At 48.7% G+C, this 15,878-nt stretch overlaps 1 protein-coding gene across 3 annotated transcripts in view; it reads left to right on the top strand.

Annotated features, from left to right (window-relative positions):
• The window catches only part of LOC144773001 (SH2 domain-containing protein 1A-like), a 324,523-nt gene extending 319,275 nt beyond the window's left edge, over positions 1-5,248 (top strand). For all 3 annotated transcript variants that reach the window (XM_078657740.1, XM_078657738.1, XM_078657739.1), the window contains exon 4: positions 1,492-5,248. In XM_078657740.1, the coding sequence (XP_078513866.1) occupies positions 1,492-1,529 (38 nt within the window). In that variant the 3' untranslated portion in view covers positions 1,530-5,248. The remainder of the gene's footprint in view (positions 1-1,491) is intronic.
• Positions 5,249-15,878: the final 10,630 nt, after the last annotated feature.

The following is a 15,878-nucleotide window of genomic DNA, read 5'->3' as shown; positions in this document are numbered from 1 at the left end:
TATGAAGGTTCTCTAACCCTAGACTGTTGCTCTACTGTTCCAGCTGCCTCAAATTAGCTGATCTGTCAGATGCTGCTCCCACACCCCATACATCAGGTATTTTATCAATACATTCCCGTGCCCATTTGACAGGCTGACCCTATTATGGGCAACTCTTTTGCATATAATCCCTTCCCTGAAGCCATAGTTGAGTAAATGCTAACTGAACAAGCCGCAGTCATTCTTGCAGTTCCATTTAGTACAAGGGCATTGCAATTATCAGACACTCTAATAAAGTTAGATCCTTTTCCCCAACTCCGATCACATACCTTTTACAGTGGAAAGGAAGTGGTCTGTGCTGAGGACCCTTTTTGCACCAAGAATATCCTCCCTAATTACCCAATTGCACTTCAGAATGTTCAGACCCAACTAATAATTTTCTTAACCAATGATTTCCTCAATTCTCGAGCTGGATCTTTCAGTGATTGGACACCCACTAATTTAGAACATTGATTTATATTGAGTTAGACCAGTCTTGCATTCCCTACCAGTTATGGCAGACAGGTCCTAGTCCAAAAGAGAGCAAACAATGAAATCTGGGACCTAGTGATTGATTCTTAGAAAATAACTTCTGCATGACATGAGGAGATTGAGCCTCATATAATAATTGTTCATTTAACTTAAAGTATGGAATACTTTGATAGGGAGCTTGAGTGATTGCAGATTTCCACTAGTATATCTGGATACATAATGAAAATCTTTTTAGTCTTCTATATTTTGTCTAAGAAGTTAACAAACTCTGCTTTCTTCCCTACCAATATTTCTTTTTACATCCAATATGTGCCACATCAATAATATACTGACTCGAAAATACAGGGACAGGTCCTTTATTTTCAAATAACGTTACTTGCTTCTTTCATATAGTCTGCGTGGCTAACAGTGAAGAAAAACATGTAGAGGAAGCGTTTTATTAAATTGAAATTCAGTCGTATTTTATCTAACTTGCACTTTATAATCAATAATGTTTGCACCCTTTGTAGGCGCGAGAATGCCCTTGTTTTTATTGTTTTAAGGGTTTACATTGCATGGATTTTTATTGTTACTTTAATTACTGTTAATGTTGTTAAAGCTATGGCTACGGCTGAAATAATAAACTTTTGGCTAAACAGAACCAAACTACAGTAGTCCCTCCCTTCGTCACCTCCAAATGTTATCAGTGTGACACTTATCTTGTCCAAGCAGCGCACTGCACATCGACACAGCCCATAAGGCCTGCCATATTATAGCTCTTCCAGAAACTTCCATTCCATATTCCATACTTGCTGCATACCTCCTGCACAAATTGTTGCATCTTCACTGGAATTACATTATTGCCTATTTCTGGACATGTGGAATACCAAAACCACTCAGGGGCATCATAATGTTGCACAGACTATATTTTATTAGAAATAAGCATACAAAGTGCACTGTTTTGTTCTGAATACTGATTTAGTCATTTTGTTTTATTCACAGAAATTAAAGATGAAGATTACGTGGTTGTTTTGCCTTGAAGAGAACCCGATCAAAGATTAATGTCCGAGCTCCGCCTTCAAGAACTGACAGTCATTTTCTTGTTTCGTTGCATTTGAACTGTGTCGTGTTTGGTTCTTGTCACCTATAAAGTGTATCTGGTTACACCAGGTTTTAAAATTCACAATTAGTAAAAAGCGAAGCACAAAGATATTTTTCATATTAGTGTAGTTGAACATGATACAGTTCAAAGCATCTTTTTCAAAAAGCCCTCAGCAATTCATAACTTTCTTGAGGCCGGTAGTTGTCATTGTCGCACATTTAAAATGAATATTATTCAAGTCAGCATTGAACTGGTCACTATAAATGTAAATATCTGATATACAATAGACTTTTGTTAACATTGTATTTTAGAGATAATAGGATGCCTTTAAATATTGTTTATAGTTGAGCAGTAAAAGAAAGATGGTCTTCACAACATGGGTCAGGTAAGAAGACTTAATGTATCATACAATTCCCCTTCAAGCACTAATACATCTCCTCGTCCCCCACATTCCACGTTCCATACCCGATACCCAACACATCCTCCCTTTTAAACTAAGAGGAAAACAAAGATTGCGTATGAAAGATAATATTGAAACATTCCACAGCATATGAATAAATCCTAATACTGAAACATGTCCTACTACACATGAAAACGAGTCAGACCTGGGATACTCCCATCTATTATGAAAAGAAAAACAGAACTTCACATCTTGAGTTTGGCAGAAATACTCCCAACCAAATATCCTTATGCCAAACCGGTTTATTATGCCTCACATTGTTCACTCTGGTCACACACGGTTCCCCCAAACACTCATTCTCAACTCTTTCACCAAGGTGAGCACACATAAGGTTGACCTTACTTTCCAGAATGACAGAGGTCTTATCTTTGTTTCAAACATTGCCATCACTGGTGCTAACAGTACTTTGAGATACCTTGACAACTTGCTTGGGGCAGAAAAATGGGAATCACCCTTGAGAACTTATCACGGTTTCTTAATTCCGATCCAAATTCCCACACTCAAATTCCTGAACCCATATTTCACACCAATTCCACCATACTTCTCTAGTACTTTCTTCCTCACATCCACCACACCAGTCAAACTAGCCTCATCAATATGATTATGATCCACTCATGCTTGAGTTTAGAGCTGGGACCCTTACCCTGCAACAGGACAAAAGGGGAGACACTGTGGACCAACTGGGGATGGTCCTGTAGTCCCATAGCATGTCATCCACAGTTAATCTCCAATTCAATGTGTTTATCATTGCCAATTGCAAATGGTCCTTCAACGTGCGGTTGAGGCCTTCAGGTGGACCATTGCTCCTAAGACGGTACAGGGATGTCTTGATGTGCTTTATGTCCTGAGAATCTACGAACACCTTAATTTCATTTGACACCAATTGTGTGCCGTTGTCAGTAACAATCTCCATGGCACAGCCCTCTCTTACAAATACACTGTGTAAAAATTGAATGACATTGCTGGAGGTGACGCTATTTACAAATCCCACCTGAGGGCATTTTGACATATAATCCATGAGAATGATGCCAAATTTGACATTTTCACCTAAACTTTTTATGGGGCCAGCTATGCCCAATGCCACTTTTGCCCATGGAATTATATGAGAACTTACTGGTTCAATAGGGGTAGGTTGAGTCACCTGATATTTATTACTAAGGACACAAGGCCCACAGTCACGCACAAAACATTTCACCATCTTGTCAACCCCAGGCCACCAGAAATCTTCCTGCACTCTGCGTTTAATCGCTATTATCCCACAGTGACCTTCCTTAGTAATTCTCAGAATTTTTTGCCTCAAACTTGTGGGAGCTACCAACAGGCCAATTCTCCTTAAAAAATCCCTCTTCCCACATCAATTCATTGGCAACATGTTTCATATGGTATGAAATTCTCATCCAGAAACCTAAGGCTGGGTCACCCCTGCACAACCCACAACATGACTTTACTAAGAACCGGATCCTCGCTCAACTCCGCTCTTCATTCACTCTGTTCCAGTGTACCTTGTAACACACAGTTGATAGAATTGTCCATACACACCACATCATTGTGACGCTCACCTGCCACTGCCACATCTCCAACTGAATCATCTAACGGAATCCTGGACAAAAGTCTGCATAATGTTCATTTTACCAGGAACATACTCAATATCATAATTATATTCTTGTAGGCAATATTTCCACTTGGCAATCCTGGGAGTAGTCTTGTCACCCCTTTTCATGCTGAACACTTCAATTATACAGTTTGTGATACCTTCTTAGCAGAAAATGAACACCCTATACATATGTGTTGAAATGCTGAGTTCCCCACCATAGAGACAAAGCTTCCTTCTCAGTGGTTGAGTATGTATGTTCTTCCCCTCTAAGAGCACAAGAGGCAAAAGTTACCATGTCCTCTCTACCATCACTCCTTCTCTGCATGAGTAAAGCACCTAGCCCAACGTTGTTAGCATCGGTAAATTTGTCCCTAGTACTAAACAATTTTAGCGACCAGCTGATTCAACCTTGTTGGACGCCACTTGGCAGTCATCCCTCCACACAAACACAACCCCTTTCTTCAACAGGTCCCTAAGGGGTCCGGTTTTGCTTGCAAAATGGAGCACACATTTTGAGTAATACTTGGCTAAACTAAGAAGAGGGATCTTAATTGGTCTTTGTTACCGGGAACAGATGCTTCCTGTATGGCTTTAATCAGCTTCACTTTGGGATTGATGCCCTCTTTAGACATTTAATGAGCTAAATAGTCTACTCCGGGCTGTTCAAATTTATACTTGTTCTTCCACAGTGTTGCACCCCTCTTCTGCAATATGCTCAAAACTCTGTACAAATGCCCATTGTGCTGTTGAAGATTTTAACCAAAACTCAAAATGTAATCCTGAAAGGGCTGGACTACATCACACCATCACAATCCTTGAATATCTACTTCATAAGCCTTTGGAAGATGGATGAGGCATACGCAAGTCCAAAGGGCATTCGTTTAAAATAAAACACACCTCCTGGAGTCACAAACAAGGTTAAATGCCTGGGTTCCTCACACAGAACAACCTGGTGGTATGCTGTGGACATATCCAGGGTGGTAACTATCTTTGTCCCTTTCAAAGTACTCCACATTTCACTAATGATGGGCAAGGGTTCTCTGCCCACCCAAAAATTCTGGTTGAGGTCGTGCAAATCTACACAAAAACATAAAAGTATTGTCACTCTTATGCGCCAAGGCCATTGTGTTTAAGGCCTCCACCAGTCACCACATCTTCAATCCTGTCCCGGCATACAGGGACCAGAAGCGGATGTAACCACAGCATGTAGAGGCCTCCTACCTCTGCAAACAGTCATCTTTGCCCTGTTCAGGCAGACTTATCGTGCAGCACAGTCAGTGCGGTGCCAGGTCCACCGATGAAGCTGACAGGATACAGGCCAAAACGTCCCCACAGGCCGTCGTGGAAAACTGGTGGTGATTGAAACACCCGCTCGCCACCAATGAAAGGAAGAAAGTTTAATGTATCATATGATTCTCCTTCAAGCCACCAGTACATCACCTCTTCCTGCACTTCCAATAATGTGAGTCCCAACCATCCGCCCAGAACACTTGTACCCACACATCCACATTCCAAACCTAAAAAGCAGCAAGAGGAGAGGACAGATTTGTTAAAAGTCAGCGGTTGAAAAAATATAAAAACATCATCAAATAAAACAAACATTTTAGAATTCCTATTGTCATTGATTTTTAAAGACGCAGACCTGGCAACAGGAACAGTTTATCTTTCTACACTTCATGGCATCTTTAAGAAGGTATTCTATGATAGCACTTGTTCCTCCCTAGACTAGTTTTCTTAAGCTGACCACTTAGTGAAGGGTGTTGGTGAGCTACTTGCCTTGAACATGAAAGGCCCTAAAATGGAACTTGGAAACATCCAGATTTTCATTTCATTTTCAATGCAGAGTATGGGCCTGCCGTTGACCGGCACCTCTAGAATCTCAATAGCGCCAGACATTTATTAAAAAAAAGATACTGTGGCTTGCAAGGATCCCACAATTTCTTCTTACTTTATGCCTGCTGCACTCAATGTTTACGCTACTATAAAAAAGACACCAGTAAAAACCAGCCCATAAACAACACACATGACTACACTCATCTGAGAGGCCTGCCCTTCAGGTCTTGCCAGATTGTCCTCTAGATCAGGCCTATTGCCCATGTCAAGAAAGGCCTCAACCAGCAAATTGAAACATGTTGAATTTTCCTTTGAGTTCCAGTCATTCAGCGGATGTAGATAGCTACAGAATTTAGTTCTGAAGCCAACTGGCACCAGTGCTGAAAATTCCAGAAAACTGTACAACAGGGGAAGTGCAGGGTGCTGTCATTTTCTTACCCAAAGTCCCTTGACAATCGTGACCTGGGGTTGAAAAAATCAATTTCCTTATATTTCTGTGATATAAAACTTCAGATTTTGTAGTCACTGGCTAATGTTTTACCATCCTGCATTTCCACAGTTTTCCTGATGAAAATAGTACCCTACATTTGTGGGTGGGGCTAATGTACCCGACAGGAGCAGATGGAAACGGTAACTGTATGAAGTCAATGCAGCGTCACTGGGTAACTTCCCATGGTCACAGTTTTTTTCACAACCAAGTTTATTGAGCGTAAAAGTATCAAGGAAGTGGCATCTTCACACACCAAGATCACCACAACAGTATCAATGTAGAGGTGACATACATAAGATTCACAAAGCTAGTGTCAATGAAGCTCAGCTTTAAAAATGCCCTAACAACCCTCCCCAACCCCAACTACACCCCAACCCGTACCCACCAACCCCCCCCCCACCACACATGTACAGAGGCAACACAAAAACGATGCATATAGAGGATGCAGGTGTAATGCAACCAGGGTCGTGCCATTCGGGCCAGAAAAGTCACTGCGATCAAATGTCCTCCTCCGGCTCCGCCGGGGGTTCCAAGGTCAGGTCACGGTAGTCGGCCCACCGCCTCCAGATCTTGTAGTGTTTGCGTGGGCAGCCCCGCGCCTCAAAGATTGGTTTCTCAAGACCCATAAAGTAGTCCAGCCCAGCCTTCCACGCAGACAGGGGGGGGGCCCTCACAGATTTCCAGGCCCGAGCTAGGTCGCGCTTAGCAACCACCAGGCCCAGTAGCAGCAAGTGGCGCTTGTATATGTTGCCCCCAACCCCCTCCATAATGTGCAGCAGACCGAGCCTGTGAGTTCGAGGAAGATCCCAGCCCAGGACCTCAGCCAGGCAGCTCCATACGCCCCTCCAGAATCCAGCCAGGCGACCACACGACCATACCGTATGTATTAGGGAGCCAGGCACTTCCCCACAACGCAGGCACTCCGATGACGCAATCAACCCAGCCTTCCACAGTCGTTCACGTGTGTAGTAGGCACGATGCAGGTATTTGAACTGTATCAGGCGAAGCCGGACCGCAATTGCGGTGCCGCGCGGGGACTCCAGCGCCTCCCTCCAGTCGTCCTCATCCAAGGCGCCCACGTCCACCTCCCATGCGTCCCGAAGGGAGCGAAGAGTGGACGAGCAGTGAATAACAAGGGACCGATAAATCCCAGAGACCTTCTTGTCTCCCATGTCTCCCATAAACACTTTCGCCTCAATTGGGTTGAACTCCGGCAGGGAGTCGAGGCCGGCAATGCTGGGGGCGAGGGCATGCCTCAGCTGGAGGTAACGGAAGAACTGGGACTGGGGCATCTGGAACTCTACTCGGAGTTCCTCAAAGGATTTGAGGGCGGCGCCTGACATGACCTGGCCCAGTTGTGTAATTCCAATAGCCTCCCAACCCTCGAACCCGGCTAGGGCCGCCAGTTCTGGGAGCAGACCGTTGTGCCACAGCGGCGTTTCGGCCGTTAATTTGCCCCACCAACCCATGCGGCGCAAAGACTGCCGCCACACTGCAAAGACCACTTTTGTTACTGACGGCAGCCCGCGGCGTATACGGGCCGAGTAGAGAACGGTGTGGAGCGTGTGGTCACCCATCAGATGCCTCTCCAGGGCATAGGCCGGGTCACTCCTGTCCCCGTACCACCATTCATTGAGGACAAGAAGATGTGACGCCTGGTAGTAGGAGAGGAGGTCGGATGTGGCCAGACCACCACAGTAAGTGGACAAAAAGCATGTCCTCAGGGCCACCCTGGCCGCACCGCCATCCCACAGGAAGCGGCTCAGCACAGAGTTCACCTGACGGAACCACTCCATGCCAATGGGGTGCGGGAAATGCTGGATTTGGTACAGCAGTCTCGGCAGCGCCACCATCTTAAAGATGGCCGACCTCCCAAAGATCGTAAGGGGCATTCTGGACCACGTCTTGACATCAGCCTGAACCCGTTCCCACACCGGCAAGACACTGCGCGTCCAGACCACGGCTCGCGAAGTCGAAAGGAAAACACCCAAATATCTCAGGCCGTCCGTCGCCACGCACAGGTCGGCGGCCCAAGGGTCGGTAACCGTTCCGCCACGTAGAACCCACAGGGTCGACTTAGACAAGTTAAGGCGGAGCCCTGAGACTTCGCCAAACCCCCGCATGATCTCCAATACCCGAGGGCCCGAGCGCCGCAGGTCGGTAAGGAAAAGGAGGACGTCGTCCGCGTAAAGCGCAATCCTATCCGTTAGGGTATCGTTCCAGACAAAGCCACGCAGATGGGCATCCAATCGTATCCGCGACGCCAGGGGCTCCATGGCCAGGGCGAATAGATAGGGGGACAGTGGGCAGCCCTGCCGAGTACCACGGCCTATCCGGAAACGTCCCGAGACCGCACCGGCTACCCGGACCGACGCCGTAACATTAGTATACAGGAGACGGATATAGGACAAGAAGACAGGCCCTAAATTGAGGCGGGCCAACAAGGTGAACAAATATGCCCAACTCACCGATTCAAAGGCCCGGTCCATGTCCGCGAGGAGCAGTGCGGCCCGTTCATCTCTAGCCCCCATGGCGTCGATCGCTGCCTGCGCCCGCCGGATATTATGCCTGGTGGCCCTGTGCGGCATGAACCCGGCCTGGTCAGGGTGGACCAGGTCGGCGATGTGGGGCAGGAGGCGATTCGCCAGGGCTTTCGCCAAGATCTTGGCCTCGATGTTGATGAGGGAGATTGGCCTGTAAGAGTCGTGTCGGTCCGGCGCCCTGCCAGGCTTCAAAAAGACCACAATCTCGGCATGGCGCCAGTCAGGTGGCAACTCGCCTCTAGACCGCGCCGCCTCCAGGGCGCTGCGAAAGTGGGGTCCCAGCTGGACATGGAACTTTTTATAGAATTCGGCGGGATAACCGCTCGGGCCGGGCGCTTTCCCAGTATTCAATTGGCCAAGGGCCTCCCCAAGTTCCTCGGACGTTAGCGGGGCCTCCAAGGCCGTTCTAGTCTCCTCCGGAACTGCCTGCGGGAGCAGGTCGTCCAAGTAAGAGGCAATCTCGCCCTCCATCAATGGGTCACGAGGAGCGTATTGTGCCTCGTAATAGCGGGCGAAGCTAGCCGCCAACCGATCCGGGTCGGTCATAACTGAGCCATCCTCCGCCGTAATGCCGGGTAGCTCAAGGGGCTGGAAGGTCGCCTGGCAAAGCCTATGTAGCATGGTGCAGGACTTATCACCCCATTGATACACCCTGCTACGCGTGGCAAGCCACGCCTGCCGGGCCTCCTCATAGAGGACCGAGGAATATGTCTGCTGGGCCTGCAGGAGCTGTCGCACGACACCATCGCCACCCCCGAGTCGACCACGCTGCTCCAGCTCCTCCACGCGGGCCGCGGCAGTCACAATGGCCTCCCGGTGTTCCCGCCGAGCGGCTGCACACCAAGCTATATCAACGCCCCGGATCGTGGGCTTCAGCGCCTCCCACACAACAATGGCATCGACATCCCCAACCGAGTTCTCGCGCCAGAAATGGTCGATCTCTTTGCGTAAGTGCGCCACATACTCCGGCCGCTGCAACTGCCAGGCGGACATCCGCCAACGAAAGGGTTGTCGTTTAGACAGGAGGGTCACGGTGGCTAGAACAGGGGAATGATCCGAGAGGCCTCTGGGGAGTATCGTGGCGTCCCTGACACGGTTCAGATAGGCACCCGGTACAAACAAGTAATCGAGTCTCGAGAATGACCCATGTACCGCCGATACATACGTGAAGGCCTGCACTGCGGGATGAAAATGCCGCCACACATCGATCCAGCCCAGACTACGCACAGTCGCACACAACCGGGTGGGGGCAGCCGCGGGGGGGGGGGGTCAGACACTCCACACGCTCGCCTCAGGCGGTCCAGGCCCACATCCATAACTGCATTCCAATCACCCCCCACCACAGTCAGGACCTCCGGGATTTCGTCCCACAGCGCAAACAGCCGCTCAGATAGTGCCCATTGCAAGGGGGGAGGGGCGTAAACACTGCCAAAGACCACCGGCTCGGAGCCCAGTAGGCCCTTAACAAAGGCAAACCTTCCCTGAGGGTCAATCCATTGCTTCTCATGAACATAGGCCACCCTACGATGTATCAAAATGGCCACCCCCCGTGATCCCCTCGTAAAGCCAGCATGATAGACCTGGTGGTAACCGAACCTCTGGAGGCAAAGGGCCTTAGAGCCCAGCATGTGAGTTTCCTGAAGCAGGAGTACATCCACCATCTCCCTCTTCCCCCATCGCAGCACAGCCCCACGCTTGATCTTATCCAGGATACCCCGCACATTCCATGTTACCACCCGCAGAGTCTTCGAAGGAGACAGAAGCGCAGCATCAGCCATAGTCAATATACAGTCCAAAATCCGGCCCTCCCTCCCACCCAGGTGCAACCCGCAACCCGATAAGAACTACAGCCTCAGACATGTGTGGACCCACCCCCCCAGCCCGCAAACTCAGCGCCCCCAACCCCACCCAGAACCCCCCCAACAAGTACAACACTAGAACACCCTTCCAAACCCCACACCCACCACCCCAATACCTCAGAAAACAGTGAAGTATCTGTCGCGGTGTGGAGAGACCCGGGCCCATAACAGAGGACCCAGGGCCCGCCACACCAATGGATCCCCACAACCCCACAATGACACACACACACCACCCCCCCAACAACACTCACATCCGTGAGGGTCTGAGGCCCATGTATGGTACCCTCCGAACCCCACTGCGCCCCCATGACAATGACTAAAGTCTGCACACGGGAGCCGACTGGCACATCAAGGACAAAATGAAACAGTCTCACCAGCCTAAGCAGAGCAATTCAGTATGCAGCAGACAAAGTGCATGTAGGCCCAGCAGTGTTCAGCTGCCCGCATCGGAGAGTTCCGAGTCCCTGGCACCACCCGATTGCGATGCACTGGCTGAGGCCGATCTTTTCTTGGAGCGAGACCCCCGATGGCGGCCCCTCCTGGGCGGGCGATCCGTCCGCTCCGGCGACGATCTCTGAGACCCGCCCGGGTCCAGCCCCGGTTGGGCATGGGGCCGGAGTCGCACCGCCTCGTCGGTCCAGCGGAACACCTCCTCCGGCGACTCGAAGAAGTGGGTCCGAGATTGATAGATTACTCGCAGGCGAGCCGGATACAGGAGCGAGTATTGGAGCTTGAGGCCCCGAAGTTTAGCCTTAGCGTCCATGAAGGATTGCCTTTTCTGCTGCACCATTTTCGTGTAATCCGGGAAAATCATGATGGTATGATTCTCGAAGGCGAGGGAGCCCTTGTTCCTCGCCTCCCGGAGGATAACATCCCGGTCGTGGTAGTTCAGTAGGCGAGCGATAACTGGCCGTGGGCGCTCACCCTCCGGTGGCCGCTGGGTCAGAGCCCTGTGGGCCCTCTCAATGACGAAGCACGTAGACAGTGCCCCTTCGGGGAGCCAGCTCTCCAGCCACCCGGACAGGAACCGCTCCATGTTGTCCTTCTCGCACCGCTCCGGAAAACCAATGAAGCGGAGGTTGTTGCGCCGCGCGCGCCCTTCTGCATCTTCCACGCGGGCTGCCAGTGTCTTTTGGATGCTTTCAACCTCCGCCAGTCGCTTCTTCAGACCACTAACGTCCGCCTCTGTCTCCGTGATACGGGTCTCGGCCCCAGCGATCCTCTCCACCGCGCTGCGAAGGTCCTGGCGCAGGAGCGCGACATCCGCCCCAACCGCTCCAATCTTGGCATCAAGTACGTCTCGGGACTGGGTGATGGCCGTTAGGATAGCAGCAGTGTCCGGCCCGGGGCCGCCGCTACCACCGGCCGCCCCAGCGCCACCACTCGGCCCGGTGAATTTATCGATGGGGCCATGTTTAGGCGGGCCACCTCCCTTGTCCCTGGTCATGATAAGCGTTGGGCAAGGCGGGCACCACCCCCGAACCTTCGGGCACTGCCACCAATCTTGGGCGGGACGGCCCGGATGAGGCCCCAGGGAGGGACGGATGCGGGCCGGCTGCCGCGATCGGATGTCGCGGAAATCGAGGTCCCGGCGTCACCCCGGTAGGACAGGCCGCATCCACACTCGATCCCACAGGCCGTTGTCCAGGGCACAATTGGAAGAGTCCGCGGGTCCGCCGTCAGTGGGCAGGCGTATCCAGTGGGCCAAGCCAGGAGAGGCGGATCAGCTGCCCCACCGGCCACTAATCTATCCTCGGCCGCCTCGGGGCACAAGGAGCCCCGGCCCCGGTCTCCCAACCGCCGTGGGACCACGTCTCACCGCCACCGCTTGTTGGTCCTCCAGAGGGTGAGTCGAGGGGTAAAAGTTGTTGGCGCCGGCCCGACCTCCAGGTGGTCGCAGACAAAGAGATAGGCCAGGGGCGGCGCAGCAGACGCCTCCCGCACCCGCCAGGTCGCAGCCGCCACCCGGCGTCACGAAACTCGAGGTCCCCGGTCTCCGGCCGGCCACCAGGCCGCACGCCGCCGCCGCCTCCCTCCGACCGCCGGAAGGTAGGAAATGACAGGATCAGCACACCAAAGTAGACCGGAGGCTCCCGCGAATCAAAATCAATCACGGGGCACCGACAGTGGGCTCGGAGGTCAGGATAAATGTTCAAATTAGGTCCGGGCCGGCGGGAGCTCTACAAGGCTGCGACCGCCATCTTCGCCCGCGAAGCCACCCCATGGTCACAGTTTTGATCCAATTTTTCCAATAGTCACACCCACACGTCAGGTGCCATTTTCATTGAGAGATGGTGAGAGTTATGGATTGTAAGGCTATAGCCATTGACTGCATGTTTCTGAGTTTTCTGTCTAATAAATGCATGGAAACTGCTTTGTTTCATCTAGTCTTTGACACTTTAGGGCAACCTGGGCAAAAAAACGCACTGGGTTGCATGCAACTCACAGCATGCAGATTCTTCTGGGTCTCTAGTTTTGGAAAGTGCCCTGGGTTGGTATAGTTCCTTGGGTACTGCCTGACCAAATACTGCAGCCATCCCTCTTGGAAACAGAGAAGACTTTGGGTCTTTTTAGACATAGATATGACATTGGCAGGGCGTTCTTGGTATGAAACCGCAGTGCAATTCATGGATGGACTACCCCAAATGTCTAGTTTTCAGAAATCTCTCACGATGGTGGGTTTCTTTAGGTGCCAATCGCCCGTGACCCAAATACTCAGTCCCTCATGGAAACGAAGATCCATTTTTTTTTTCTAGCTACAGTTTTGATTTTGTCAGGGCATTCTGGATAGGAACCGTGAGTGAGAGCCACACAAGTGACACCATCCTCTACTCCACTGCGTGCCTAGGTCTCATAAATATCAGGGTATGGTAGGTTTCCCTAGGTGTCGGCTGACCTAGAACCCAAAAGATGGAGCCAACCTCTATGTGACGTCAACATTGACAACATGCAGGTGCAGTTTCAGACATTACCTCTGCATAGGAAAACAAATATACTGACACATGTCTGATAGAATTTTAGCCAGGAAAAATGTGATGTGGCTGAATGACAAAAACAGTCTTCATTGGCAGATACTTTGAGACTACGTTCAGAGACTGAGACTAAAGACACAGAAATTTCACGAGCGGTGTACACATGAAATTTCCCCACTTCTATTGATTTTTGGTCTCTACTATGTGGCAGAAGAAGAGGACACACTCCAAAGTAGCACTAAGGAACTCTTTTTGTTAAGTTGTCTGGTATTTGCATAGCCCACAACTGGCACTAGTGCCTTGTGATTATAATTGGACCTGTATGTGTGATCAGAGAGGTGTTTGGTTCTAGTACGACCTATTTGGGAACAGTTGGGTGTGGTGATACATATGTCACTCTTTCTATGACATTCTGCCTTTTAGCCACCCACAAGATACCTATGATAACAAGTATAGGCTAAGCTCTAACTCTTCATGTATTTGTCAGGTTGTGAGGCCTGACTAAATTTGTGTGATGAATCTTTACTAATGTGATCCCATAGTAGCCTGGATAGACTCAGGAAGCCTTGTCCTTCTTGCACCTTTTAGGCACTTACTGTGCTTGATATTGATTGTTTAATGTATTTGTATAGTGTTGTTCAGCTTGATATATCTTTACATGAACTCCTATACTTTATTTTAATTTTGTTAAGACAGAGAGAATTTATGGGTTACTATCATTGAGAAAAGTATTTTGTGGTACTGGCGGTTATTATCTTTGCCATTATTTTTCTAATTGCCATATAATAGTTGCTTGTTAATTGATCATGAAAGATGAGATTATAAGGGTGTTTTAGTTTGGATTCGAAAATGGATTGGATTAGGAGAGCACAGAATAAAAATAGTATGGTATAAAATGGGGTAGTGTGATATTAAATATTTATACAAATTGACGCTGGCTTTCTGATTAAATCAGTAACAATTTAAAATTTCTTTCACTTAAAAAAAACTATCACATGCAATCAGAATACACTTTTTGTATTATGTAAATGTTTAATTTTATTTTTAGCAGTAATTAGGTGATGTTTTACAATGATTATGATATAAACAACTCAATTACTTCATGTGAGTAAATATGTAGAGCAAAAGTAGAGATTAAACGTTTTGTTCTGTAATGGTGTAATGAAGGATTTTGAATAGTGTGTATGTTTTATAGTTATTGCTTCTTAGCTACTTTTGTGTTAAATATATTAATAGCGTACCTTTTGTTGGCTATGTATATCCGAATTTAGCATTTTTGCTCGCCACTGTATTCATTTACATTCACATGGGTTGTATGAATGAAGTCTACTGTTTCAAAATAAAAATTCCAAAAGGCTATCATCAGTGTGTTATTATTTTAGGGTAGACTGTAAAGTCTTTCACTGAAGTCGTTTTAGACCATTTTTGTAGTTTGAACCTACAAGTAAGTTGAATCCTAGAAATGTAAAAATCTGTATGCAAGGGCATCATTATGTTAATTGTTTTTGTAATAGTATTGCAAATAATCTCAATGCAGATATGAGAATGACTGGTCTGAATGTTTGTTAGGTATGTTAGTTATTTTTACTTGTTATGTGATGCATTGCATACATATGTGGACCCTTATTACAGCTGTTGTAGGAAAACTGGAAAGGAATTTCTCCATGAGGAAATACAGACTTTGGCAATAAGCATCTGCTTAGAGCAACATTCCTAAGGAAACTTAGGGGCCGATTATGATTGCGGTGAATCCACATCCTCAGGGCCGGCGAAAGCCACCGCCGGCATGGAGGATGCAGATTCACCGCTGCGGTGTTTGTAAAGACCCCCCGCCAGATTAGGATGGCTGGGGGGTCATCGGCAAACGGGAAGACCGTCTGCCGCTTTTCCGCCGCGGTCGCCTTCAGACTTCATTTTGAGAGCAGCAAGGGAACAATAGTCCATGCCCAAGTTTGAAAACTGTAAAATTGCAATCTACCCAGATTACACTAAGTAAGTGCAGGAGCAACGGAAATCTTTGCTGGCAGTCTAACAGAAATCGAGAGCCTCGCTCAGGGCTGTTCTGGAGCCTACTGAATCGGGTCCTGTAGAGGACGGTGTACCGGATAAGCTGGGCATGGTTACACAGCTCAATTGAACTGGCTGCTTATGTTGGTCCATATCGGGGCCCGGTGTGTCTCTTTATTTGCAGACCTTGTAATATGTTGTGTGCTATAGAGATGCCTCTTATGATGCCGGGCAGACAGATGAGGGTTCACGAATGCCAAAGATTGTACGCTGAATATAGTCAGGGGGCCCAAGACAGAGGGGCTAGGCCCTAGATATTTGTGATCTGTGGAGGGTATTGAAACAGAGTGAATGGGCTGAGAGATGAGATGAATGGAACCTGTACCTGTTGGACGGGGTGGAATCAAGTGCAAGGCATGTACATAGTGTGGGAATACGTAGATCTGATGATGCACTATGTGTGTCAGTGTTTGTTGTTCCACTTTACAAGTTGTTGAATATGTTAATGTAGCAAGGAGAGGTCGTCATA

This window comes from Lissotriton helveticus, chromosome 8 (assembly GCF_964261635.1).
Source record: "Lissotriton helveticus chromosome 8, aLisHel1.1, whole genome shotgun sequence".
Classification (NCBI taxonomy): domain Eukaryota; kingdom Metazoa; phylum Chordata; class Amphibia; order Caudata; family Salamandridae; genus Lissotriton; species Lissotriton helveticus.
This window is presented reverse-complemented; position numbering and strand designations above follow the sequence as displayed.